Raw genomic sequence first — 27,924 nt, 5'->3', positions numbered from 1 at the left:
AGTTCACCCAAAAATAAAAATTAGGCTGTGTTTTACTCACCCCCGATGCATCCTAGGTGTATATGACTTTCTTCTTTCAGACGAATCCAGTCGGAGTTATATTAAAAATTGTTTTTGATCTTTCAAGCTCTATCGTTGTACTCAGCGGGTGTAGAATTCCTTCTGTCCAAAAGACGTGAAATAAAAAGCACCCTTCCACAAAAAAAAAAAGTGTCTCACACCGCTCCGAGGGGTGAACAAAGGCCTCCTGTAGCGAATCGATCTTCTGTGTACAACAGTGAGCGCAAGCTAGATTAAAGTGATTATTACGTTTTGAATATGGATATTTTTCTTACAAAAACGCATCGATTCGCTACAGGAGGCCTTTGTTCACCCCCCGGAGCCGTGTGAGACACTTTTTTTTGTGGAAGGGTGCTTTTTATTTCACGTCTTTTGGACAGAAGGAATGCAACACCCGCTGAGTACAACGATAGAGCTTGAAAGATCAAAGACAATTTTTAATATAACTCTGACTGGATTCGTCTGAAAGAAGAAAGTCATATACACCTGGGATGCATCGGGGGTGAGTAAAACACAGCCTAATTTTTATTTTTGGCTGAACTAACTCTTTAACTTTTAAAAAATACTGTCAATGCATTGTAGTGGATAATAGATATGAGACAAACCCTTATTTAAAAAAAAAAAAAAAGAAACCAAAAAAGAAAATAATCATACAATTGTGCTACAAGTGCCACTAACTCCTTGCCACTTGAAGCTTATTTAAAAAAAAAAAAAAAGAACCAAAAAAGAAAATAATCATACAATTGTGCTACAAGTGCCACTAACTCCTTGCCACTTGAAGCCACAATTAGGGGAGTGCTTTCAACCTAGAAAATGAAGGGAGAAGGGAGCAGCTCCACACTTTGGTACCTTGGCTTGTTCCATGCATCACCTAAAGGGTGACAGTGATGAAGCAAGACCATCTACCATTGTGGATTTTCTCTGACTCCCTTCTCTGTTAAGTGAAACATTCTTAGCAGCCATCTCTTTCATGCAGGTTACCAAGGTCAATCTGAATGCCTTATCAACTGTTCTTTCGAACTAACACTAGAAATGTATACACAAAGAGTGCACTTTATTTCTGTGTTGTTGTTTTTTTCTTTTTCTTTTTTTTAAGACTTGGGTAAAACCCCAGCTTCTTATCCTTGCGTAACAACTCGACTGCCCTCTTGAGCACCTCTCCAACTTTCAGAGACATTCACTAGCCAATCAAGTAACCAATGTAAACCCACATATGACACACTAACTGTATACATAAATCCAATTTAATTGAGCCTTTAGCATGTGCAAAAGTTTTAGCATGTGCAAAACTAGCGGCATGATCAGGGACTGGTCAACGGTTTAGTTAAACACAAGCAGTGATCATGGTGTTCTTGCACTTGCTTGCAATTTTAGCATTACAATAAGGCTCTCTTCAATCTGGCAACAATACATGCACCTTAAACATGAAATCCCCAATCCCATGCTAACTGCATTCAGAATAATAAGTTAAGGATTTTCAAGGCAGTTGCACTACAGTATAAGAATAACACTCATAGCAAAAGACCTCAAGTACATCAAACACTGTTCGAATCTGGATCTTCAAAATACGCAATACATTGCTGATTGCCGTGTACATTCACATCCGCCAGCACTATGGTAAATCCCATTAAGACATTTGTGTGATTTTTCCAGTTGATCTGATACTGATTCCTAAATGTTGGATTGAATACAACTTCATGCTCCTTATGTATTTTCATACTGTATTCCATTTATGTGTTTGATTATTTGTGGATTGTTTTGGCCTTTCACAGTTTAGCGCAAATGCTTCACAAGATCTCAGGTAAGCAATCTGTAGCCTGTTTGCTTTAGGTTTACACTGCCTTTCATGTTGATAGTTTAAATATCCCATCATGGATTTAATCAGCCCAACCTTTCTTCTTAAGGATGTTAAGTGCATTCAAACCAAAAGTCAATTTTAAGGGAGACAGGTGAATACTATGTCTAATTTGACTGCCACACGCAACTGGCAAAGCTGTGTCTAGTGAATTGCTTTCTTGGTGCCTTTGTGTTTCAACCCACATGGCTAAAATAAAGACGTCCTCACAAGTAAAGGGAGAAGCATCACATAACTGAACTGTAGTCAAAACGGCGCATTCAGATTAATCATTTTCAAGGCCTTCTTACGAGAAAAAGGACATTTCACAATATCCTAAAAGATGACCGTAAGAATTTTAGAATGAACTTAAATTACGTAGAAATATCAAAAGAAACAGCTCCACTTTTAAGACTTGCCATGTGAAAGATGGCATTTTCTTGCTCATTTTTCTTTCAAAGACGTTTCATGCAACAACAATTTCTTTGAACAATGAAACACATATTTGTTATATGTTCAGTTAAAAAAAGAAGCTTGTTTTACATATTTTTAAATATACTTCTTTTCCAGGGCAGGCACCGTACGCACAAACCAGGTACAGAGGCATGCCACAAACTTGCATTGCTTTTGCATTCTACTATTGGCAGCTGTGATGTCATTGAAGCAGCAAGCTGGTGGGCAGTCCTATTATTTGGTTGATCCCGAACATCTCACATTCTAAGCCATGCCCACAACTCTCCACACTGCTACTGTGACATCACAGAGGGAGGGAGGTATGGGGATAGTACAAGCTAGAATGGGAAAAAGGCAGCGCAACAAGACTCCGTGGCGCATGCAGAGATGGGTGTGGGGTTGAAAGGTTGGGGACGTAAGGGAGGGAGAGGTCTGGCCCAGGGTTGCAGTCAGATATTCGGAAGAGGGTGGGGTTAAAGTCGAGGAAAACGGACGATGTTCATGTTTGTTTGTTTTTTTGTTGTTGTTGTTTTTTGTTTTTTTTGCACTACATGTTACTTCTATGTATTTTAAATCACATTTAGTTTCTTAAATTTATACAACATTATGTCACAGATGAGGCTCATTGTGGTTTGTATCTCTCCCTGTGCTGGTACTGTGATAGGAGGATAGAGACAGAGAGAGATTATGGGTATGTCATATATATGTATTCAAACATTTTACATATACATATTGAATAGTTGCAGAATATAAAGCCTTATATATTGTTTACTTATACAGTCCCTTTTTTGTAATATTTATCCAAATTTAGGTTTGTGCTCAGTTTAATTTCGGTTTTATCAGTTATATTGCTGCTTTTATGCCACCCAAGTTGAATTTGAATACACTTGGAGTCTGATTGCATTTGTTTTTGCTTCGTTTGTATTTTAGATATTGCATCGGAGGAGCAATATTAAACTGGGAAGCATGACCACAATTCAGCAATTTTGTAGTAAGTATTTTTCCCTAAACCCGAATTGTGAAATTACCCACAAAGTGTACAAGTTTAATCAAGTCATTATTAAAGCTTCATCAAATAGGTACACAAATAGATACCTGCTAAAATCGGATCAATGACAACTGTGATACAGATTATCACAGTATATGAAATGTGTGTACTTTTAGGATCAAATTTCAAGCGATTTTTTTTTTCTAGATTTCAGAAAAGTGACTTTTCTGTAGCAATTATATCTGTAAACACGAGTTTCACTGACTGTTACTTTTAAGTGTAAAGAAACATCTTTTTCTTTATCGTTCTCTTTAACATGATGAACATTCATGTTTTTCTAGTAATTTCTGACCTTAATGTTGATAATGTGGCTCAGCACTAGGAACCTGCTTAACAAAACAAATAAAGATTATATTGCAAAGTTGTTATCGTAACCTATTAAACGGGGGGTGCTTAGGGATATAAATCACTGGGTTCATAATATTCCACATTTCTAGATCTTTTTGTTCATTGGTTAGACACAGTTAAAAAGTCTGTCCTTTGGACTAAAAATTACAATTAGTTGGACTGTTTGACTCCACCAGACTGCTGCTGTTGCAAGTTTCAAACGTACTTCCTCATGAGGAAGGTGGCATCTGAAAAGGTGGATCAAACCTTACTACCTCTTTCCCTCCAGTTCCGATGTCCACTGGATCATGAACTTTGTTTATAGTGGTCTGTGCTACTGTGCCTTGATTCCTTAACAAAACAAATAAAGATTATATTGCAAAGTTGTTATCGTAACCTATTAAACGGGGGGTGCTTAGGGATATAAATCACTGGGTTCATAATATTCCACATTTCTAGATCTTTTTGTTCATTGGTTAGACACAGTTAAAAAGTCTGTCCTTTGGACTAAAAATTACAATTAGTTGGACTGTTTGACTCCACCAGACTGCTGCTGTTGCAAGTTTCAAACGTACTTCCTCATGAGGAAGGTGGCATCTGAAAAGGTGGATCAAACCTTACTACCTCTTTCCCTCCAGTTCCGATGTCCACTGGATCATGAACTTTGTTTATAGTGGTCTGTGCTACTGTGCCTTGATTCGTGTGTTTCAAGGGTGAATCTGTCACTGCAAACAAATTTACATTTATATCCAATTAAGATAAAATCATCTGGGCTATTCATTTGTTCATGGCAAGATGACCATGAAAAGAAAGAGTAAGAGCAGAAAATGAAATAAAATAAAATGAATAAAAATAAAGGCTGTAGGAACAGATATGACTTTAAAAAAAAAAAAAGCCCAAAATATAAATAAATAGGAAGAGGACCGGGTCAGTGGGTGGTTCAGGGTCGTCGCCGGCATAGTCGTTTATATTCTATCTTCTGCGCTCATGTTAACTTTCTGTCTCTCACTCTTCATGAAGCTGCAATCGGTACCGGCTGTAGCGAATCTGGAAGAAGAGCCTCTCCAGCGGTGAACGGGTCATCCCAGGCAGCGTGTAGTCCTCAGTGTCTCCCATTCGCCGGAAACCCAAAGACTCGTACAGCTTGTGGGCGGCCATCTTGACTGCAGTTGTTCCCAGAACCACGGCCGAGTAGTTGTTTAGCATGGCAAATTCTAGAACACGTCGACCCAGAGCCTTGGCGATGCCTTTTCCACGGAAGTGAGAATCCACTGACATGCGACGGAGTTCCATGGTGTTGTCGTCTTCTCGGCCTTGCGCTGCCACGATGCCTACAACCTGGCCTTGCAGAACTGCCACCCAGAAACAAGAGCCTGTGGGAATCAAAACAAAGAGATTATCAGTTTTGTCTTTAGAGTAAACCGTTGCCAACTATTTGTAAAAGTTTTAATTTAAAGTGAAAGAGTAAGATCTTTTTCTGCCCTCTAGGGTCATGCTTATTTCCATCTAAATCTAAAATTCATCATAGAATGGGCTGCTTTTCAACACCTCATCGTTCGAACATCAAGCCAATCAAATCATTCAGTTCTAGACTAATTGAAATCCATTTATCTTACATTATATAGAAAATCAATTCAATAAGATAGCCGATGAGCGGTTATTCAAGCCACCATGCTAATAGCCAATCAATGTGCTGCAGTGAAATAGTAAAGCAGAGTTAAACTCTTTTCAAGTTTATATTATATGTATTCATTTAGCACACCTTTCTCACGTGATCAACCTTATACATTTTTCAAATGCTGAAAATAAATTTATATTCACCTGGAGATATATAACGATGTGCATTAGTGTGAGTGCAGCTTACAAACAGATTGTGTTCTGAAATATGAAACCATATTTAAGTGTAACTTGTGTAGCAGTCTGTTTTATGTATTTTTCTGTTTTATCTGATTTATGGATCATGCCAGTGAAATTCAATTCCAATTGCCCGGAATTACAAATGCCCAAATGTGCTATTAATAGAATATAACACATAGAAGACATTTTTGTGATTAGCTCATTGTTATCTTCATCTTGTAATGTGCAATGGAAAGGCTGTCGAAATCATTTGTTTGAAACATTTTGTTACTGGAAGAGTCATAAAATATGTGCACCATCAAAAGTATTGAAATGTATTGGTGAGTCCCATGATTGACGTAATTAAAATGCTCAGCTCAAATGCTGATTACATCACCGCTGATGACTTGCCTTAATAATTCTCAGAATTCCATGACTTGGGGGAATTTGGGAAGTGTTTTTGGAATGAAGTGCACATTTTTCTTGTCGGGTATGTCAACTGTCATCTGTAGGTCAGATCAGAACAGGAGCAGATTATGGTATTTCTAAACTTATACATTGTTTTTCTCATATTAAACATTGTTTATGCTTTTAAGGCTCCGTTCTGTTCTGCTGAACTAACTACGTTACTTATGGAGTTGCAGAAAGAAAGGAGATAAATACAGCAAGGGGCAGGACTGTCGCATCTGTGCCACAGAAGCTCCAAAGAATACAAATACACAAAGACGGGACTGGGCTCGGTTTCTCCAAGAAAAAACAAGTATATGGACAGGCAAAGGTATGTCTGAATGGATGCGTTTTAAATGACTTGATGTTATCTTCCATCATGCATATTGTTTTTTCGTTAAGAATCATCTTTATAAGTCTATTAACTTCTCTGACACACTCTTTTCTATCTACCAAGATTAAATCCTCCCTGTTCATCACATATCTTCTAAAGTATCTATCTAGTATCTTCTAAAATCGAGAAACTCTCTCTTTATTCTGCAAGTAGAAGCACAACATAAAATATACAGTATCAAATACTGCATAAGTGTAACATTTATGTAAAAGGAGTTGCAAGCTTTCTATGTAAAGTAGTACTAAGTTGTATGATTGTAGTACTAAGAATATCACTATGCTATGTTGCGACATATTGCTATATCACACAGAGAGGTGTGTGTGTCATGACTGCATTAGCTTCAGGGCTGAGAAGCACTATTAATCACCGTGTGACTGAACATCCTGCTGTACACTCATTAGTTTTACTTCACACACATACACTTGCACAACCCCCTCCCCAGCTGTCTGATAAATGCTTTTCTTGTATTATGTGCAAGGCCACTAAAATGGAGAAAAATAACATTAGCCAATAATATTGAACAACATTTTATGATCCAATCAAATCCAGATGGATAAAATTAAAGTCCAATCTCACATTATTTCCTGCTGAATATGCAGTTTCACATCACATTAAATAAATTAAATGTTTCACAAATACCATTTAATGTTGTCATTAATAACTTGTAGGTAGCATAACAAATCTGTGTATTTTCACATATTAAAGTGATATCTTCCTGCTTTATATTATGGGATGTTTGTTATCTTCCAAGTGTCTGACAGAAATCCTGTCCCTGCAACTCCAAATAGGTGTTTAGAGCATTATAGTAACATCTAGCTCACCCTGGCAGATAACCCATATATTCTACCATTCCCTCTTCAGATGCAGGATTCCACATTAGCATAGCAAGAGAGAAAATCCCTTGGGAGAATCCTTTGTCTGCATGCTGCCACTAAACAAAACTACCATACATACTCACAGCGGGGCTTTGATTCACACCTTCCCCCATTTCCTGACCCGACTTCAATTCTCTCTTTCATTTGATGCAGGACTAAATAAGAAGCCTGTACGCTTAGAAACTGTCTGCACCATGGACTAACAACTATTTTTATATAAAGAAATACTTTCATTCAATAAAGATGCATTAAATTTATAAAAATTAAAATGTAGACATTTATAATGTTTAAAACAATTAATATTTCAAAATTGTTCTTTTGAATCGTAATATTGTGAAATGTTATTACAATTTTAAATATATATATATTTTCTATTTTAAAATGTAATTTATTCCAGTGATGACAAAGCTGGGTTTACAGCAGCCATTACTCCAGTCTTCAATGTCACATCATCCTTCAGAAATCATTCTAATATGCTGATTTAGTGCTCAAGAAACATTTATTGCTATTATCAATTTTGAAAATGGTAATTGTTTTTAGGATTCTTTAATGAGCAAAGTTTTGTTCACTCATAACGTCATTCTCCAGGGCACGCACAATAGACTTCTAAAGCCAATTCACACAGCACCATCAGACACACACAAAGGGCAACAAACATGTTATTCGGGTTTTGTCAGATCAGTGTGTTACCCCCGTTGACATCTGTTGTCATAGGTTGGCAACAGATGCCAGTTATCTTTTGTCTGGTCTTGGAATGTCTGAGTGAGTGACGTACTGTAATTTGGTGACTGACACTGGCGGTTTGTGTCTCTCCGTGCAGTGTGAATTGGCTATTATGATTAACTTGTTTTACAGACCCCCATAATTTTTTTTTATCTCTGTGTTATATATTTCTAATAGTGTCTAGTGACAGAGCAAATCTGCTTGACTCATTCTGAGTAAGTAATGTGCGGAAACAAGCAGCATACACAGGTCCAGATCTAATATACATGCGCACTAGGGGTGTAAAAGAGACCCTTTTAAACTTCTAGCGATGAATTGGAGAGATCATTCTGACCAGCAGCATCTGGCTGTTTGGTATCGCAGCTGTTCTGAATTTGATCGTGAAGTGCTGCAGCAGAGTTTATCATGGGCAATAAATGTCTGTCCTTACACTAACGCTGTCTGAGGAAAGCCCATAGAGTAATAAAAGATTTCAGCCACCCAGCACTCAATCTGCACATGCTACTACCATCTGACAAACAATTCCAGAACACCAATCATAGACAACTAAGTTAAAGAATACTTTGTACCTGCAAGTCATCAGGGTACTGATGAGCCACTAGCGAACCTCCATTATTTTGTCTCTTTCCAAGTGTACTTTTAATAATATCTGCAGTATTTATTAGTATGTTTACTACTGTATCACAATCACATACACAGTTTGTCTCTTTACTGTACTGCGTCTACTGCTAATTTATCCACATCAAAAAAGTATTTGCTCAGTTTATCACTAAATTCTATGTTCTCTTTGTGCTTAAAATTTAAATACAAGAGGTATTTAAAATTTTTTTTTTTGGGGGGTACATTACGGATTATAACTGTAATTCTGAGTTTGCCTCAATACAATTTGTCTCAGCATTTTTCCTGCCTTCAATCAATAGGGCCGCATGACTCCAAACAAGTTATCCTCAAGAGCAGAACCGAGACAGACTTTCTACATATTTCATGAGTCTTCCGCATTAAAGCTACACATCAGCTATTCATCCCCTCTTTGACTCCTAAAGTGCAGTATTTAACCTCAGTATCACAGGTACCGATCCTGAGAGTATTGTTCTGGTGAGATAAATGTTTGATTGGGGAAGCTGGTGCATTGTGGGATGTCTATACATTGAACTATTTTTTTTTTCTCTTTTGAAGTAAAATATTGTTAATATTTCAGTAATGAAATGTGTAGTTTGTAGTGATTAGCATAAATATACTCACTATCAAGTGCCCAGGTGCTATTTGGCATAGACATGTTTATACATCATACATTATATATTAATATATAGTGATTTTTTTATATAATAGACGTCGGTGACTTCACCAATACAATGAACTGCTTACACACCACAGAATCTCCAAACATTAAGTGCATACAGTACCATTCAAAAGTTTGCCAGTAACATTTTTTAAAGAATTTTTTTATTTTTTATTAGATTGATTAAAAGTAACAGTAACGATTTTTTTATATCGTCACAAAAAAACAATCTATTTTATAAAAATTCAGTTTTTTGAACTTTCTATTCATCAAAGAATCACATATTAGAATGATTTCTGAAGGAACCTTTTATTTATTTATTTATTTTGGACTGCATTTTTGTTCAGATAAATGCAGCCTTGTTTTAAAAAAAATCTTACAGACCCAAACTTTTGAACAGTAGGTCATATGTGTGTCCAGGTTTGGCTATACTTATGAGGGCCATATTTTCTTACAATGTCCTCACAAATGTAGTAAAACATGTTGAAAACCTAGTTGTGAGGGTAATTTTGTGTGAATGTGTGTGTGCTTGAAATTACGCCTTACCTGTTGGTTTCATGTAATAGGACTCAATGTCAGCCATATCAGTATGCAGAGCACAGTCCAGGTAGTTGAGAATGACTTTTCTGCTGTAGTAATAACGTGCACCCATTAGAATAAATGGTGTGCAGAAGGTCAATGTGAGGGATTTGGTCATAACATAGCACATTACTATGGAGAAATGGAAGAAAAATAAACGACACCTGTCAGAAAAGAGAATCAAATGTTTGATTTTTGGCAGAAGAGAGACAAACAGACATCAAATGTGCACACACTAGGAGTGTGCAGACACACCCTGAGCAGTGAGATGCAATGCAAAGTAATTACACAGTGTATCCTGTTTAAAAAGAAAAAGGCAATAACTTTATACATTTGTACGGCCTGGAAATGTAATGGGCAATGAAGGGCGCTATAACGGCTGTAATTAAACCCAAGGAAATCTGAGTATGCGTATGTCGAGGTTGTTGACACAAGAAGGCGCGCTTGAGTACAACTGTCTCGCTGCGCCACTGCATGTTTCACGACATGCATTATCCACACACTCCACTGCAACACGATGCGCACTGTTTACTGTCAACAGAGGCGCTTTCAACTCCAACATACTATAAAATGCGCTCACAAAAGGTCTTCGCTACTCAAAAATTAGCCTGTATGAGTAATTTATCTGAGAAACAATTGTCGCACTATGTGTACAGTGATGCAGCGTACTCTCTAAGCGTGTAGTATGTAAGTTTATGGACACTGTTAAAACACCTCAATCTTTTCAGCTGTGTGGCATAAGTACATTTTCAATGTAGCGCACAAAAATGTTGCTGTCTAGCCAGATCGCCACTGTGCTCGGTTACACCGCCTGTAGTTGAAAACCACTGAAAATGATTAGTAAACATGAAAAGGAAATAAATCATTACATATTACATGTTATTAATTCCCTGTAAATAAAACGTCATGTATATCTCAACAGGCAACAAACACAACTTCGTGCACTAGCAGGAGGCGTATGTGGGGAGCGCAGTGCTCTTGCGCGAGATTCATTCATTCACCTGTCCCGCACGCTCTGATCTGCTGCTGCCTTTGTGACTCCTTTACTGATATTCACTGGGATTTTTTACGGGGGGGAAAATTTTTTCAAGATTACGTGCTCTGAAAACAAAAACAGTTTTGAGCATAAAATGTCTGAATTGATTGGGCTCGTTGTTTTAGTTCGATCCTTTCATTGTAACATAATTAACTTATATATGAACTCAAACAGCTCAGAGCTTATTTTCACATGTTGCAGAGAAACCCGTTACGCTCATCGTATACCCACAGTTTGACCACATACCTGTGAGAAACGCATAGATAAATTGGGTTCTAATTTGCTGTTTTAGCCCCCGAAATGCCGAATTGGGTATCCGCTCCATGATTCCCTCGGTGAAGATCCGGCGCACCTCTTTATGGTCTGAACGTTCAAACTCGCGAATAGAAACCTGGTCCCGTTTTTCCACCTTACTCTCGAGCGCACTGGGAGAAGGCAAAGAAGACGTCCACATTTGCGCGGAGGAAACTATAATTGAATCTTTTTTGGTCCCAGCTATGGCCTCGTGTTCGTCTGCAACGATTTTAGTCTCGCAAACCATTTTGGGAGACGAACAATGCATGCAACTGGCCAGAAATGAACTGAAATTGGGGAGAGAGAAAAAAACAAAAGATGGATGATGATCTTCTTTGTTATGGAAAGAAAAAAGACTGATGTACTACTGCAACCCTGAGCTTCCTCACGACCGAGGCTTGCCGGTGCATCACAAGCGGTATTTATAATGCGCCAAAGCCGCATTCAGATTCTGGGGTGTGGGTGTTCTCCTCATCTCCCTGATTGGATGCGGCGCCGTGCCACATGACGGCAGTGGGAGGCGAAAGCACAAAAGACACACCGTAACGTGTCTTTTTGAAACAAAGTATTTTTGCCCCCGTCAGTACACCGGCGAAATTCCTCACACGCTTGTGTTTTGGGAGGAGGGCGAACCCACGGCTTCGTATGATGCGCAAGGTGTCGCCATGAACCCCGCGTGCGATTGCAGTATCAGCAACTTCACGACGATGCTGCGCAACATCAGTTTGCGTGCATCCACGACACCCGGCCTGGCTGCACATTTTACAGTGCGTGTGCAAATATGGACGGGCTTCATATCTTACCAGCGTGCGCATGACTGCGTGTTTTACGCGTGTGTGAGTGACACTTTTACTGCACTGCAATGTTACGCTTCGGTTTAAGTTCGTCCAGCGCACACCCCTTTCTTCCTGAGACCCCAGATCCCAATGGCCATGTGCGCTAATTCTAAGCGACTTTTGACATATTTGTCGTCAAGTCGCTTATGAATATGAGCAGTCGTGGATGTTTTGCGCTTATGTACGGAATACCGTAATCTGTAGTGCACAGAAAACATGATAAAGTATGTGTTGTCTGTTTAATGTCCAAACCTACCGTTTCTTCCTTTTGTATTTCTCAAAGGTGCATGCGCCCGAGAGAGACAATTATTAGATGTTTAGGTGGCCACTAATATAGCTATGTGAGACATTTTATTTATTTATTTAATTTTTTGTAAAAGTATACAATTGTTCATTTTTTTAAACACGAAAGTAGTCTTGTTTCATGTATAACACGTTTATGGTACATTGAATCAGATACTGAAATCAAGATCCTCCGTTTTGAAAAGAATTGTTAGGGTAATACCTACCAGATGTGAGATTCCTTTGGATTCCCACATGAAGTGCTTGATTTATCTTTTATCCGTTTTTTTTTTTTACATTTCTATCTCAAGAATAAACACAATTACTCCTGCTTACATGCCACATGTCCAGATTATGTCAGTGTCTGGTTTTAAACGCCTTGGGTGTACTCCAGACAGAGTAAATAACTGATGTCCTAAAGAAATCGCCTCGATTTGAATAAGGTCGCATTCCAGGCGTATTGTACAGAACTAGTTTAGACTGGATCGCCTCCCGCCCTTACACGACCAGCCCCTCCCCCTCCCAGACGAGAAGAGTCGTCTTTTTTCTTGTTTGAGCAGTATACCTTGCATGTGCTATAATGCGAAATCGACGTCCCTCAACAATTAAAAAGAAGGGAAGCGCGGGTTTTATAGCTCTAGTGAAGATGCGGTCTTTTCTCAGCATCAGCATCTGCGTGCACGCGGCCGGTGTTGTGCCGAATTCTGCACCCCTGCCAGATTATGCGCCCCCTTGTTGAAGTCGCTACTTGATTGCCTAATCCTAACCCCTCCCCCACACCTACTCCTAAACCTACCAATACTAGGGGGTGCATAATCTGGCAGGGTGCAAATTTCGGCACTACACCGGTGTTGTGCCCAATTCTGACCCCCGCCAGATTACTACCCCCCTAGTATTGGTAGGTTTAGGGTTAGGTGTGGGGGAGGGGTTAGGATTAGGCAATCAGGTAGTGATTTCAACAAGAGGGGTAATAATTTGGCAGGGGTCGAAAATGGGCACAACACCGGAATTTGCACCCTGCCAGATTATGGATCCCCTAGTATTGGTAGGTTTAGGAGTAGGTGTGGGTGGTGAGGTTGGGATTAGGCAATCAGGTAGCGACTTCAACCAGGGGGTGCATATGTAACGGAGGCCAGCGAGTAGGTGCTGTGCAAGGTAAACCTCACTCCCCTGATCTCAAGAGACGCACTAGCGACTGACGCTAGTGGCTGTAGCCATTTAGCCTCCTAGTTAGTGCGTCCGCCTCCCATGCCGGAGACCCGGGTTCGAGACCCACTCGGAGCGAGAACGAGGTGCGGCGGAGCGGACCCGGGAGAGAGGGGTTACATTGGTGCCGTGACCCGGATGGGAGTGAGGTTTAGGGGGGTGAGTGTAACGGAGGATGACAATTCTGTCATCATTTACTGACCCTGTACTTCAAATCTGAGTTTCTTTCCTCTGTTGAACAGAAAAGAAGATATTTTGAAGAATGTTGGTAACCAAACAGTTGGCGGTAACAATTAACTTCCATGGTATGGGAGAAAAAAAATCAACATTATGTATGTGTGCGTTTTATGTAACAAAACACACTTGAATTCATGAATTAACATTCAAGTGGCTTTCCTAAATTAATAAAAAATATCAAAGCTGAAAAAGAATCTTAACTCAACTAATTAATCAGAACTCAACAAATCTACTTCTAAAAAATGATTTAAGCCTAATTGTTAGTTCCTCTTGAATCCGAGTATATGAAGACACTTGTCTCTCCTTCCATTGTACTTATTGTGTAATTTGACCTTTGACCTCAGCAGTCCAGAAGGAAGGGGTGACCCTGAATGTCAGATGGCACAAAATCTGCCTATTGTGGGCTCCATTTTACAGTAACCCTTGACCTTTCAGGTTTTCAGAAATCATGATCACTAATTACTAGCATGTGTGTGGCAAGGTTGTAGACTGCTTGTTGTGTGTGTGTGTGTGTGTGTGTGTGTGTGTGTAATTTAGTATAATAAATCTTCCTCTCTCACTAATATAGTGCCTGCTCAGGGTGCGACTTTAAACACTGGGAATATAAGATCCTAAGAGACTCACTAAACTGTATTCTCAGATAATAAGTGCTCATAAGCTCATCTGAGACTCATTGGACTGAACTGAGGTCAGTTCTTTTTAAGCTCATCTATGTATTTTAGAGGAAATTCACTATTATTACACCTGCATTTAAAAAATTTTTTTTGTTTAAATATGTTTCACTGTTTATTAACCTTATTATTATTATTATTATTTTTTTAATTGCACGTGTGAATATAATTTTAAATAGCACAAATATTAGAGAGCTATCCTCATGCATGAGTGAATAATCTATTGCTGCTTTGTTCCCAGTTATTGTTATAATGACTGATGGCCAGGGCCTCCCATGAATGGAAGTGTGTGTGTGCGTTTGTGCACGTGCGTTAGTTTGTGATCCAGGATTGGCAAGGGTTGTGCTGGTGGGTCAGTGGGTCTATGAGTAACACTCCTCAATTTTCTACTGGGTGCAGAATTAGCATTGCTCAACATGACTCGTTTCTGCAAAAATGAGTCATGATTCAATGGTAGCTCCAATTAGTATGCCATTCTATCTTTCAAGTAAGAAATTAGGATTGTTTCATTCTGTGTATACTGTGAGATAGAGCACAAAATAGCTTCAGGAGTCTTTATAACTTTGATCTCGATAGACACCTCAAAAGGCACAAGAAGATTATCTGGAGTTGAGGTTGTTTTGACAATAATGGCTGTCTTCACATTTTTCATCGCTTTCCATAGTTGGTCAATGTTTACATATACCTATGTATAAATGTATATCACTTTCTTACTTTCTGGGGTCGGTATGGTTCTCTTATTGGTCACCAAGGATGCATTTATTTAATAAAAAAAATACAGTAAAAACAGTAATATTGTGTCATTTTTATTACAATAAAATATCTATAATAAAAATTTAAAAAATGTAATTTATTCCCGTGATGGCAAAGCTGAATTTGTCACATGATCCTTCAGAAATCATTCTAATATGCTGATTGGTGCTTAAGAAATATTTCTTAAAAAACAGCTGTGGTGCCTAATTTAAACTGATACAGGATTTTTTTTGCTTAGTAGAAAGTTTAAAAGAGCTGCATTTATTTAAATATAAATCTTTTGTAACATTCTAAATGTCTTTACTGTCACTTTTGATCAATTAATGTGGCCTTTCTGAATTAATTAAAAGTCTTACCCCAAATTTTTGTTTACTTTTTTTTTAATTTACTGTTTTTCTGAATTACATAACATAGTTTGTCATTTGTCAAGGTGTGTTTGATGTGATATGGTGACCTATAAAGACAATATATTTATCCTGTTTTGAATGTCACTCCTCAAAGCGTTGACTACATGGAGAGAGAAAAGACTTTTAGAAATGAGTCTGTTTAGCTGTTTATTTCTAAAGAAAAAGCACTGACAAACTACTCTGTTCTACCATTACCAGTGCATTTATTTATTTATTTTAAACAAAAGCTAAACAAAATAAAAATCTAAACAAAAACAGCATGAACACTAAATCCATTTCATATACTTCTTTACGGTACCTTAGTTAACCAATTTAGCTGAAAAAAAGAACTAACATAACTGATCAGATCTGTTTAATGTGCCAACCTTTTTGCATTATACATTTATGTGTGTCTGAAATTGTTTTGCCTGATTATTTATTCATTAGACTATGTTGGAAGTCATGTTTGAGCTGCTTTGCCTTAATAGGTAAAGAATGGAAGAAATCTAATTTGACTTGATTTTTTATCCTTCTCTTTAATTGTTTGTTTCTTGTCCTTTTGATTTTCAATAGAACAATGAGCCAATTTTGGAGTGAGACCAAACAAACTTGTCATGGCAACTACAAAGTAAATATTTCTGTAGTTTTTTCTACAGACTTTCCCTTGCTCCGTAAAAGTGCTTATTTATTTATGTAATCATTTATTTCTATTATTTTTTTAAATGTATAAGAAATGGTATATTCATAATTATATGCATATATTATGATTAACTATATGAATTTATATTTATATTCATTAGCTAATATGTGATTAGCATAAGATGAATAGAAGTACATCAGAATAGAAAGAGACTAATACAGATAAGACTAATATTCCTCACAGAGCTTTACTAGTAACTCATAAAAACAGCAAGAGGAAGTGGCAGAATGAGGGAGAGAACTGGCAGGAAACCAACATGTGTTAATAGGTTGAATGCGATGCTGTGTCCTCTGATCTATCAACTGAACACACACCACCGTGAATGGTGGTCACCCAGAACCACATGGGTCAGGTGAGGTCCTTGCCCCAAGCTTGAACCAATGTGACCTTCTTGTGTCGCTTGCTGTAAATATCATATTTTATTCTCAGGGACTTTATGAGGTTAGAATGATGACACGAGCACAAGCAGTTTATCATTCAGGAACCAACAAAAAGCAGCAGTGCAATAATGCATTTCAAAGTAGTGCAGAATCAAGAGATGAATTACAGCAATCTAAAAGTGGAGAAAGATTGTACACGCTGAAATTGTGGGGTCATCAACGACAGGTAAAGTAGAGGTCATCAGAGAGCATTAAGCAAAGTGGCATGGCTAATGAATAGATGTTTTAAAGCAGAGGTTTTCAAACTGAAGGCACAAAGTAAAAGTTCAGACAGAGAAATCATAAAATAAATATTTTTTTTTAAATTGTGCTCCGTAAAAGAAAGAAAGTCACACAGGTTGTATGACTCTTTATTGTGGTGATCTAAATTAGTGTTTTTGAGTGTATGAATTCCATTTTAATCAGTCTCACTGTGTGTCTGTGTTTTTGTTCCAGGATTTCTGATTCTAAAAATAATCCCATCTGCATGTGGGTGTGTCCCAGGATGCCCACCATCCGCACACTGTGTCCATTTTCCTCTGGGTCTCATGCCTAGTGCCAGGGGTATCAAACACCCAGACACTACTGTCAGTATCGGGACACAGGGTCAGAGAGAGAGCGCGCTAAAGACTGAGACTGAGAAGGGAGGGCAGGAGGAGGAGAGATGGAAACAGGAACAAACCGGATTCTCCATCCTGGAGGAGACAGACAGGTCTGGGAGGGAGGCTTGAGGTTTGTTCTCCTTGGGGGAAATAAAACAGACCGCAACTCTGCTTGTATTTCTTCAAAATCAGCAGGGGTTGTGGAGGTGTCAGCAGATGCATAATGCAACAGGGCGTCCCCTCCCAGCAGATCGTCAATTAAGTACCACACACACACACACGTTTACAATGTGTGTAATGGGGAAGTCTTTTTTCTTCACACTTGATGCACAATCCATTGTTTCCTCTGCAGAATCCCCCGCTCAGAACTCTTTACTCCAGAATAGTATAGTGTCATTCTCGCTCTCTCTCTTTCTGTGAATATTTCATTATCAGAAATGGCCATGTTCTGACCTATTCATAGTTCGGCCTCCTAATGAGTAATTCATTTGAGGCTTCTGCAAAAATACGTATGCATAATTAATGGCTTATCATCTTTAAGCATTCATGAGCCTCTCACTACACTGGTGAAACGCCCTCCAAGGCCTCTGTGGCTGGTTTGACATCAGTATTGGCATTTATTTTCTTTTTAGATGCGTATTTCTAACTCCGACTGTTTGTTTAGGACTCCAAAGTCATCTTAATTAGTAGTAGTTGATTGTATTGCTTATTTGCTGGACATTAGGAGTGAAGCTAAAGTTATTATAACTGGCCCAAGACCAGTTTCTGTCTTCTTGACTCTGAGCTCATCTATCATAATAAAAGCGGAAACATAGGTTTATTTTGACATGATTGATTGATCAATAATCAATCTTCTCTTGTCTAGCTTGCTTCCTAAACTAGTTTAATAAACCCGGAGTTGTATATTACGAATATTATTGAATCTTTGTTTAACTTGGTTTAGTTCCTCTTTTCTAAGAGTGTTTGATCACACATTAGAATCAGTGTTAATTTATTGTTATTAAATTCAAAAACGTATTAAACTTAATTTATATTCAAATGTGATAAACATATGTCTTTCCAAGAGTTCATATTTTTCACTTTGATTGAAACATGCAATTATTTATTGCAGGTGACTATGCTAGTGCTCTGTTTGTTTTTGTACACTTTTTCTTGTGAGAGAGCAACTGTTTTCTGGGCCTCAATGTGTTAAAAAAAACTGTGCATACTTTTTACTCAGTTTTCTTTTACCCTCCTTTAATGAAGAGTGTGCCATCATCAGATAAAGTACTTTTTCTCTCTCTCTATTTTGCACCAATGTCAATAGTTTGGATGGCTTTACATTGCAGTTTTACACTATAACCGCGGGGGACGTTCCATTCTCTGAATTCCCATGTTTATTGTTATTGTGTGCATTTTTTCCTTAAAGTTGCTTGGGTAACACTTTCTCTGAAGCCCATATTTATAATACATTATAAGGGTATTCTTAAGGCATTATAATGAATGCATAATGCATTATAAAAAGCCTTATAATATGTTATAATATCATCTTATGAATATTCATAAGAACGTTCCCCAACAGACAAACTGACTATAACTAACTTTGCAAGTATACGTCAACATTCTACCTACCCTAACCTTAACCTAAGCCTACTAATACTCTAATGAGAGTTAGTTGACATGTAGTTGCAAAGTTGCTTATAGTCAATAGTCTAAGGGGACCATCAAAATAAAATGTAACCTAACATATAAACATTGCATTTTTTTCAGCTGAAATTTTTAACTTGCTCACATCAAAATTAATATTAGCCTCACAGGGAACACTCCACACCTAACTACTTACAAGATGTAGTAAGATACTGTGCAGATCTTAAATAAACAATGTCAAGATATATAGTCCATTATAAATGTAAAAGTAGATTTATTATGGTGTTCATTGTGTGTTATAAATAATCATAAGCTTAAAAGTTATTATAACCACAAATGCGTAAGCATTATAATTGTTGTTATGATTATTTATAAGATGATATAACATATTATAAGGTTTTTTTATAATGCATTATACATTCATTATAATGCCTTAGGAATAGCCTTATAATGTATTATAAATATGGGCTTCACAGAAAGTGTTACCGTTACTTGCTCTGCAGAGCTGTCTGTTTTCACACCCCAACGTGAAGTGCTGCATTGCTGCGACAGTTATAATGAACCTTTATATCCTTGCGCCTCCATCTGGTCATTTGATGCGTCACAAGCAAGAGAGCTGCAAACTGCTGGATGTTGAAGTTTTTTAACAGCTGGTAAGGGGGTTCAGGTCCAGAAAAACTTAAGATAGTTTACTGTAGCTGCTGATTTCAGCTAATCTGGAGAGTTATCCCATATTCACTGATTTTATGGTTAATTGCACTTTTATGGGGGTTGAGGTAAAAAGATAAAGGGTCTAGTAAAACCTATTAAATAAATTATTTACAACATGAAATACAGTTTATATCCTTGCGCCTCCATCTGGTCATTTGATGCGTCACAAGCAAGAGAGCTGCAAACTGCTGGATGTTGAAGTTTTTTAACAGCTGGTAAGGGGGTTCAGGTCCAGAAAAACTTAATATAGTTTACTGTAGCTGCTGATTTCAGCTAATCTGGAGAGTTATCCCATATTCACTGATTGTATGGTTAATTGCACTTTTATGGGGGTTGAGGTAAAAAGATAAAGGGTCTAGTAAAACCTATTAAATAAATTATTTACAACATGAAATACAGCATCACATATGTTTTAATGCACTTTCTCTACACACAAAAAGACACTGTTACAGGTGTGAACTTACATCTTAGTACCAAAGTAATCTCTATAGGAAACCATCTCTTCTTATTCCTCATCTCATATAAAATTCTAGACTATCACTTTACATGCAGGTACTTTTCTAATCATATATATATCATCTAATAATCTTACAGCAAACTCTCTAAAACAATGCCTGAAGATCTACATTTAAATTCTGATATTTAATAAATCTAATATCTGCTCGACTATTGTGACTGTTAATCATATATTTCTAGAACACAAATATAAAAAGCAGTTAACATTTGAAAAAACATATAGTGTACTGTGCAAATAATTATGATAAATATGTAATGTTTGCAGTATATTTTGCAGTGCATTGTGCCTGGAGAGGAAAGACTTACCCTTTCTCTTTATACACACTTATGGAAAGTTCGATGTATTAGCTGCTGCCATAATCTGGATGTGCCTCTCAACAATGACATTTAAACTGTGGAATGTTGCGTTGTGACTTCTTTAGTCAGGAATGTGTATTTATGATGCTCTATGCGCATATTACAATGAAAGATAAAACGCTTCATGTAAAATGTGACGAGAAACCTGTTTGAGAGAGTGTGTATGACTGAGAGAGCAGGTAGTATCCTTTAGTTATATAAAGATTTCTGTGTCTGAGTGCAGTGTGAACGGCTGGTTTTTAGCGCAGGCTGCTGGCAGGCATGCAGTCACACAGTGCCCTCCTCTCGGCCCTCAGCACCAAACTCTCCGTCTGAAAACACGTGAGATATAAAATTATGTTTGGCTCTCAAATGAATTCTTGTAATGTAAAAGCTGAAGTTAAAAGGGTAAATGTCAACTAAATGTTTTATTGTCTGTCCCACATTAGAATAAATATATAGTTAAGGCTAACAAGTCATTTGTCGTAGTCCATCAAGGGGTCCTTGGCCTGAAAAAGACTGCATTGAATGGCTTTGTCTCAATTGTCTCCAGGTTCATGATCTTACCCGTGAGTCTAAGTTGAAAGCTGTTTTCTTCAGGTCTTGCAAGGCTCTCTGCATGAACTCAAAGGCATGACAATCAACACATGGCCGGCCTATTGAACAAAAATATAAAAACTATAATAATATATATAAATACTGCTAAAATAACACTGCATTTACCCTTATCACTTTGCTGAGCAAGTTCCCAGGAAACACCAAAGCCTACCCAAAGGCTACATGTTATAATGACATATGCAACGATACATGCTTGTTTGACCACAGGTCTATAAAGCATGCAGAGTCTTACTCTCAGCGGGAATGACCGTCCCTGATTTCTCGGCATGAACTGGTTTGAAACAGAGGAGCTGGATCAGCACCAGCAGCATCGCTGTCGCTAGAGCTCCGCTTGGCCTCATACTGTCGCGCAGCATCACCGTACACACAACACCTGCACCGATACAGATACAGGAGGTGCAACGCTGTCATATTTAATATTTTAACAGACGCTTTTTATAACAAGGCCTTATAAAAGACAGACCAACAAAAGCGCAAATAAGATACTGTCGATCATCATATTTGTGCTTTATGTTAGCTTTGTCTTTGTACAGCTAAAATATGGTCATTTCCAAATATGTCCACCAAAAATACAGATCCCACTCATGTACTACGTATTATTAAAGCTAATTAAAACGAAACGGAGCTTATTTGCATTACCTGTAGTCTCTGATAAAGACAGTAGTACCGTTAGTCAAACCACCGACCTCCTATTCAGGACGCAGTTTCGTTGCGGAGCGTCGATTGCGTTTTTGAGGTCTATTGTCCTTCGCGGAGCACCGTAGGATGGAGTCCAACAAAATATTTTTACGCCCAGGCAACGTTTTTCTCTCTGATTGGTTACCGCAGGTCACATGGCTTCCGACCTTACTCGTTTTGAATGTAGTAATGTAAGTTTTGAACAGTGCAGCTTTTTAACACATTTTATTAGATGTTTCAATAACATTTTTCATATATAGATAGATTTTATGAGTATACTGTTGACTTAAAAATTTGGTATATAGTGAATTTACTAATTATATATAGAAAATTCTTCATCCACAAATGTAAATGGGCAGTGAAAAAAACTAATTTTACTCATTTAAAAATTGAAATAGGTCACCACCTGTATACATTAAAAGAAACAAGAAATAACAGTGAAACAAAACTAAATTATTTTAAATCCTTAAATCTATTATTTGAATAATTTGTAACTATTTTTACTTGTTATGGGCATTTGATTTTTTTTATTGCTTTTCCTATTTTATTATTTTTTTAATTGTCTGTTTATTATTATACTTATTATATTAATTTATGTTATTGCCCTTGTATGTTCCAATAAAAACAAAACAAAAAGACAGAGATAGATCTGTTCTGTTCTGTTTTAGATCAATGTATTCTTTTTGTCTAACAGTATATTTCTGACCAAATTTCACATTCATAAATGCAACGAAGATCAGAATACGATTCATCAATTAAGTTAAAGAAACATCAATTAAATTAGTCATAAAAGCAAAACGCCCTAATTTTGAGAAAATTTGATTTTCAGAAATTCACAGAACAAATTAGCATAACATTTTTATTATTTTTAATCATCAACTGTATACAAAAAAAAACAAGTTAAAAAACCACATATGCCAAGGGATAATAGCCAAGTGTTCATACATTACCAAACAAAACACAGCGCCAAAATAAAATAAAAAAAAAACAAAGAGATAAACAGGAAAAAAAAATACACAAATCACTTAAAACTCAGATAACAGACTGACCATATGTTTTTGTAAAAGTTTCTCTCTGGCTGTGGTCACACGGGTCCTAGCGCGCATTAGTGTGTGTGTTTTCTTAGGTAGCCTGTTAAAATGCCCGATCTCATTATTCGTCTTTTTCCAAGATGGCGTCGATGAGGGAGAGCGACACCGGCCTGTGGCTCCACAACAAACTGGGATCGACAGACGAGCTGTGGACACCTTCGAGCATCGCTTCTCTACTCACCGTGTCGGTCATCGACAACATACGGCTGTGTTTCTCCAGTCTGTCGCCTCCGGTGAAGCTGAAACTCTTGCTGGGGATGCTGCACCTCCCGCGCAGGACCGTGGATGAGGTGCGACTCGCTGCCTCTGCTGCTCATACACACACACACACACACACAAACTCACAAGCCTGCCATGCTTCATTGGGGTGGCATGTTGTTTATTAGCAGTAGTTGTGTTATATGTTGCTGGCACGTATGTGTTGCATGTGTAATAACATGGCTTCCAGCATGAGACCCCTGCAGCTGTTGTCTGGATCATGTCAGTCTCCAGCAGAGCTCAGCTCAGGCTGCTGTCTGTCTGCCTTCAGCCTCTGGGCTTGAGCTAACTCGCTAGCCTCCTTTATGTAAACATGCTGTCAACTTTTGGAGTGTTATTGCTGTGTTATTTTAGCGGAGTTGTTTATTTCTGTGTTTGGACGCTACCCCCCCCCCTAAGAAAATGTACCATGTTAACTATAGTTTCCGCCAAAATGCCACAGTTAGTCCAGTCATGGTTAGTACTGTAAAGCTGTGGTAACTTTGCATAAACTACTAACGTTACTGCCATTAAAAAAAAAAAATACAGTAGTAACGTTTTTCGCGGAAACTGTTTTTGCAGTGCTTTATTGGCATGATTGTTTTACATACAGTATTGCCAAAGAATTATAAGTAATGACAAAAAGGGCCTGTATAAAGAGTTTTTTCCCCTAACAAAATACAAAAAGTGGGAAGTCATGTTTACAGAGTTTCTAAAGCTAAACTTGAAAATACTGTCTGATGTTATGTTTTAGTGAGTTTCATTTGCTAGCATATTTATTGGCTTTTATGGGCAAATGCATGGAGTCGTAAAGCAAGCTTCCATTTTAGTGTCGTATAACTTATGGAAAAACATTTGCAAACTTAATAAATTGTAAATATAAATAAATAAATAAATATTGGATTTATGGTTAAACTATTTAAGGTTTCCTTAAAGTTTGTTACATTGTTGTGGTCCATTGTTTCACTAAATTAGTCTGGAATCCTGTCGTGATTCTTTCTGTGTGTTTTGCCTCAGAAGGAAGGAAATATACAATAGCAATAATGTAAACAATGCTGGAAAGATATATTTACAATATGAGGCAAATTTCAGTGCAATGGTAGCAGATTCATTTACAGACTGACTAGGTTAAATTAATGTCTAATTCTCTGTCTCTATTGTTCCCTCATATTTCAGATGAAGGAGGCTCTGTCAGAGATCATTCAGCTGGCCACTGTGGACTCTGAGCCGTGGGTGTTAATGGTGGCTGACATCCTGAAATCATTTCCAGAGACTGGCTCACTAAACCTGGACCTGGAGGAGCAGAACCCTAATGTGCAGGACATACTTGGAGAGCTGCGTGAGAAAGGTTTGTCTGAAATAATTGATTGCGGTATTAGAAGAGGGTCAAAGGCTGTTGTTGTTGTTGTTTTTTTTCAGTTTAATATGTTTCTCTCTCTCTTCAAAAACAGAACTACACAAAAGAGTTGTTCTTGTCTAGGTCCAGATATTTCTCCAGCCTTGATTATTTTGGATACATATTAGGGAATAGGAATGCTCATTGTATATATGTGTGTCAGCAGACAGACATCTTTGATAGGTGCACTGTGTGTCACACCATGAGTGTCATGCTTTAAAGACAGTGTGTCTAGTTAAAAATTAAGTTAACAGTGTTCTGAGCACTATATTACTGCCCTGGACTAAAAATCACCTTGTACTCTATTTATTAACCGACTGCAAAAGGCTGCCCAAAATTCCTTTGTCACCAATAGCAATATTGAAACTGCAATATTTATATCTTAAAATCAGTGTTTTTTATGATTGATCATTGCCCATTATTATTACTCTATATTAAAGTAAGTGACAAATCAAAATCGATTCTAAAGTTATTGTGGTTGTCTGGGATTGTTTGTTTGGATTCTTGTTGGCTTTTGAGAGCTAGCTTAGCTTTTGATGACTATTCTCACTAAACAGTCATTTGCAAGTGCATATGCACTTTTGTAAGAAATTATCTGCTGAGACTTACTGTTGATGCACCCTTTTCCAGTAAATGAATGTGAAGCGTCGTCTATGTTGCCTCTGGAGTGTCAGTATCTGAACAAGAGTGCTTTGACTACGCTGGTGGGGCCGCTCACTCCACCCATCAAGCACTTCCAGCTCAAGAGGAAACCCAAGAGTGCTACGCTCAGAGCTGAGCTGCTTCAGAAATGTAAGTGTGTTGATGAATTCTTTGTGCCAGAACAACTGTGTTTTTCTTTTTCAGTACAGATTCATTCAAGTCATTTAAAATGAGTTTACCATACTGTTTGTGTGATGATTGTCATGTTTATTGTCACTGTTTATTATTCATTATATTTGTTTTAAAGCCACAGAGACTGCCCAGCAGTTAAAGAAAACTGCAGGAGTGCCGTTCCACTCCAAAGGAAGAGGTCTAGTGAAGAAGATTGACACCACAAGTAAGATTTATATGTATATTACACAGTGGCCCCAAAAAGTATTTGGATGGGAAAAATGTATGAATGTCATTGCATTAGATAGCAATCACATCAAAATTTAGGTCATAGGTTTGATATCTTTTTCCATTAGTGGACGATGTCCATAGTTAAAATTATGATTGAGGACTTCATGACTTAATGCATTCACTAAAATAGCTTGGAACTAGTTGGTTAAAAGTTGTATTTTTTTATTTATTTGGGGTAACGTTGTATTTCTTTTTAAATGTTGTTTTTACATTACTGTTCAAAGGTTTTGGGTAATTTTTTGGGTCAAAGAAACTAAAACTTTAATTCAGCAGAAACACCTTAAATTAATCAAAAGTAACAGTAAAGACATTTCTAATGTAAACAAATAAATAAATAAATTCTGTTGTACCGAACTTTCTATTCATCAAAGAATCCTGGAAAAAAAAAAATAGTAAGCAGCACAACTGTTTTTAACATTGATGATAATACAAAATATTACTTTAGCACTAAATCAGCATATTAGAACGATTTCTGGATCACATGACTCTGGAGACTGGAGTAATGTCTGCTGAATATTCAGTTTTGCCATTACAGAATCAACTTATTTTAAAATATATTCAAATAAAACATATTTTAACAACTGTTTTAAATTATGAAAATATTTTACAATAATACTGTGTTTTTTTATCAAATAAATGCAGCCTTGGTGAGCATAAGAAACTTAGCGACCCCAAACCTTTGAACAGTAGTGTACATATGTTCTCTTAACAACACACAAGATTTCTAATAATGATTGTCTGTCTACTTTCAGCGCCTCTGAAGGGCATTCCCAAAGCACCATTCCGCAGCCCTACCACCCCAAGCATGTTCAGCCCTCCCAGTAACAGAACCCCTATCGCCCCTGCCCGCACACCCCTGCGCAAGGAACGGGGAGTCAAGGTAACTGTCGGGCAATGAGCAGTTATAAAATCAGTGAACAACATGGGTATATATAATAGGTTTTTACCCTTTACTAAATGGTTAAGAGCAAAACGTTGTCACGGGTAACACCTGGATTTATGAATCGTGAATGGATTTTTACCTTCTTAGTATGGATGTCAATCATATGCTTTATATTGTCAGGTTATGTGATTGTGTGTTTTTTTGCAGTTGTTGGATATATCTGAGTTGGATATGGTAGGAGCTGGCAGAGAAGCTAAGAGGAGAAGAAAGACTTTGGGTAAGTTTAAGAAGATTGTTCAGTTACATAGACCCTGCACCTCTGAACTGACTGACTTAAAGACCAGCCCACACTCCTCTGTGCTGTACATTTTAGTTATAATGTTTTTTTTGGTCTTGTTCAGACACAGAAGCTGGAGAGAAGGCAGCCAAAGAAGAGGCGGTGGTGGAGAACGCAACGCCAGACTACGCAGCAGGCCTGGTGTCCACACAGGTAGTTTTGGAAATCTTTTTAGCCATATGATGAATGCTTTAAATGTAAGTCAGAACAAAACTCAAATGGGTTTCTCTGCTCCTTTTGACAGAAACTTGGGGCGCTAAACAACGAGAGCGCCCTGCCATCAACCAGTTACCTTCCCGCCACCCCCAGCATGGTTCCTTCCTCGTCTTATATTCCCAGCTCAGAGACACAGCCAGGTGAGCCATCGACAGATGCAGGATGGGATGAATGCAAAGAAAATATCTAAAGTAGAAAATGTATTAATAAGACACAACAGATAATCAGATATTAACAGGAAGCCAAGCTAAATGTTAGCTCAAAGTCTTCTCAACCCTAATTTTTTGCCTTCATATTTAGCAAATGCAGGTGGTTCAGGGCGTGAAACTACAAACCGGCAGTCAGAGGAGTCGACCGCCCCAAGTGCCGCTTCTGCTTCATTACCCGGCCAGTTTAAACAGCGGCCGCCCATGTATAATGCCAGCACTGCCAGTCCCACGGCCCCCACCTCACCCACCACACCAACCAGCACGCCCAGCAACAATGCCCCGCCCCCCGCCGCCACAGCAGCACAGCCAGACATGCCCACGCAGCCGCCCACCACTGCAGCCCAGCCTGCACCCACGCCAGCACCCCCACAAACCCAACCGAAAAAGAACCTGTCGCTCACGGTAAAAACATCTCTGATTCATGGATGTGATAATGATATTTTACTGGACTGTTCTGCTTTCTTTAAAGGAGACATATTATGCCCCTTTTTACAATATGTTATATAAGTCTCTGGTGTCCCCAGAATGTGTCTGTGAAATTTTAGCTCAAAATACTCCACAGATCATTTATTATATCATTTTGAAAATGCCTATTTTGAGTGGAAGCAGAAACACGCAGTTTTTCGGGCCTGTCTCTTTAAATGCAAATGAGCTGCTGCTCCACGCCCCCTTTTCCAGAATAGAGCTGC

The 27,924-nt window shown here is 37.9% G+C and overlaps 3 protein-coding genes and 1 long non-coding RNA gene across 4 annotated transcripts in view; 2 read left to right on the top strand and 2 right to left on the bottom strand.

The window, feature by feature from the left end:
• Positions 1-765: 765 nt before the first annotated feature.
• Positions 766-4,809, top strand: LOC107741470 (uncharacterized). Its single transcript, XR_001640203.1, has 3 exons — positions 766-3,038; positions 3,278-3,338; positions 4,743-4,809. It is a non-coding gene; the product is annotated as an uncharacterized LOC107741470 (long non-coding RNA).
• LOC107741469 (N-acetylaspartate synthetase-like) lies at positions 4,594-11,572 on the bottom strand. The gene is made up of 3 exons (XM_016554202.1): positions 11,138-11,572; positions 9,823-9,987; positions 4,594-5,095 (listed from the first exon to the last, which is right to left on the bottom strand). Exons 1-3 carry the CDS (start codon positions 11,451-11,453, stop codon positions 4,728-4,730), a joined length of 849 nt encoding a protein of 282 aa, XP_016409688.1. The 5' UTR covers positions 11,454-11,572; the 3' UTR covers positions 4,594-4,727.
• Positions 11,573-20,016: 8,444 nt separating this feature from the next.
• Positions 20,017-21,827, bottom strand: LOC107741482 (neuropeptide-like protein C4orf48 homolog). The gene is made up of 4 exons (XM_016554217.1): positions 21,724-21,827; positions 21,317-21,457; positions 21,034-21,122; positions 20,017-20,798 (listed from the first exon to the last, which is right to left on the bottom strand). Exons 2-4 carry the CDS (start codon positions 21,438-21,440, stop codon positions 20,727-20,729), a joined length of 285 nt encoding a protein of 94 aa, XP_016409703.1. The 5' UTR covers positions 21,441-21,457; positions 21,724-21,827; the 3' UTR covers positions 20,017-20,726.
• A 1,064-nt stretch (positions 21,828-22,891) lies between these two features.
• LOC107741467 (negative elongation factor A-like) overlaps positions 22,892-27,924 on the top strand; it is a 7,476-nt gene continuing 2,443 nt past the window's right edge. The window contains exons 1-9 of the mRNA XM_016554201.1: positions 22,892-23,143; positions 24,267-24,438; positions 25,117-25,278; positions 25,436-25,525; positions 26,343-26,470; positions 26,681-26,750; positions 26,875-26,963; positions 27,055-27,166; positions 27,327-27,637. Of these exons, the coding sequence (XP_016409687.1) occupies positions 22,934-23,143; positions 24,267-24,438; positions 25,117-25,278; positions 25,436-25,525; positions 26,343-26,470; positions 26,681-26,750; positions 26,875-26,963; positions 27,055-27,166; positions 27,327-27,637 (1,344 nt within the window). The 5' untranslated portion in view covers positions 22,892-22,933. The remainder of the gene's footprint in view (positions 23,144-24,266; positions 24,439-25,116; positions 25,279-25,435; positions 25,526-26,342; positions 26,471-26,680; positions 26,751-26,874; positions 26,964-27,054; positions 27,167-27,326; positions 27,638-27,924) is intronic.

Source organism: Sinocyclocheilus rhinocerous, unplaced genomic scaffold, assembly GCF_001515625.1.
Source record: "Sinocyclocheilus rhinocerous isolate Xijiao unplaced genomic scaffold, SAMN03320098_v1.1 scaffold105, whole genome shotgun sequence".
Lineage (NCBI taxonomy): Eukaryota > Metazoa > Chordata > Actinopteri > Cypriniformes > Cyprinidae > Sinocyclocheilus > Sinocyclocheilus rhinocerous.
The sequence above is the reverse complement of the archived record's forward strand: the minus strand, read 5'-3'. Positions and strand labels throughout refer to the sequence as shown.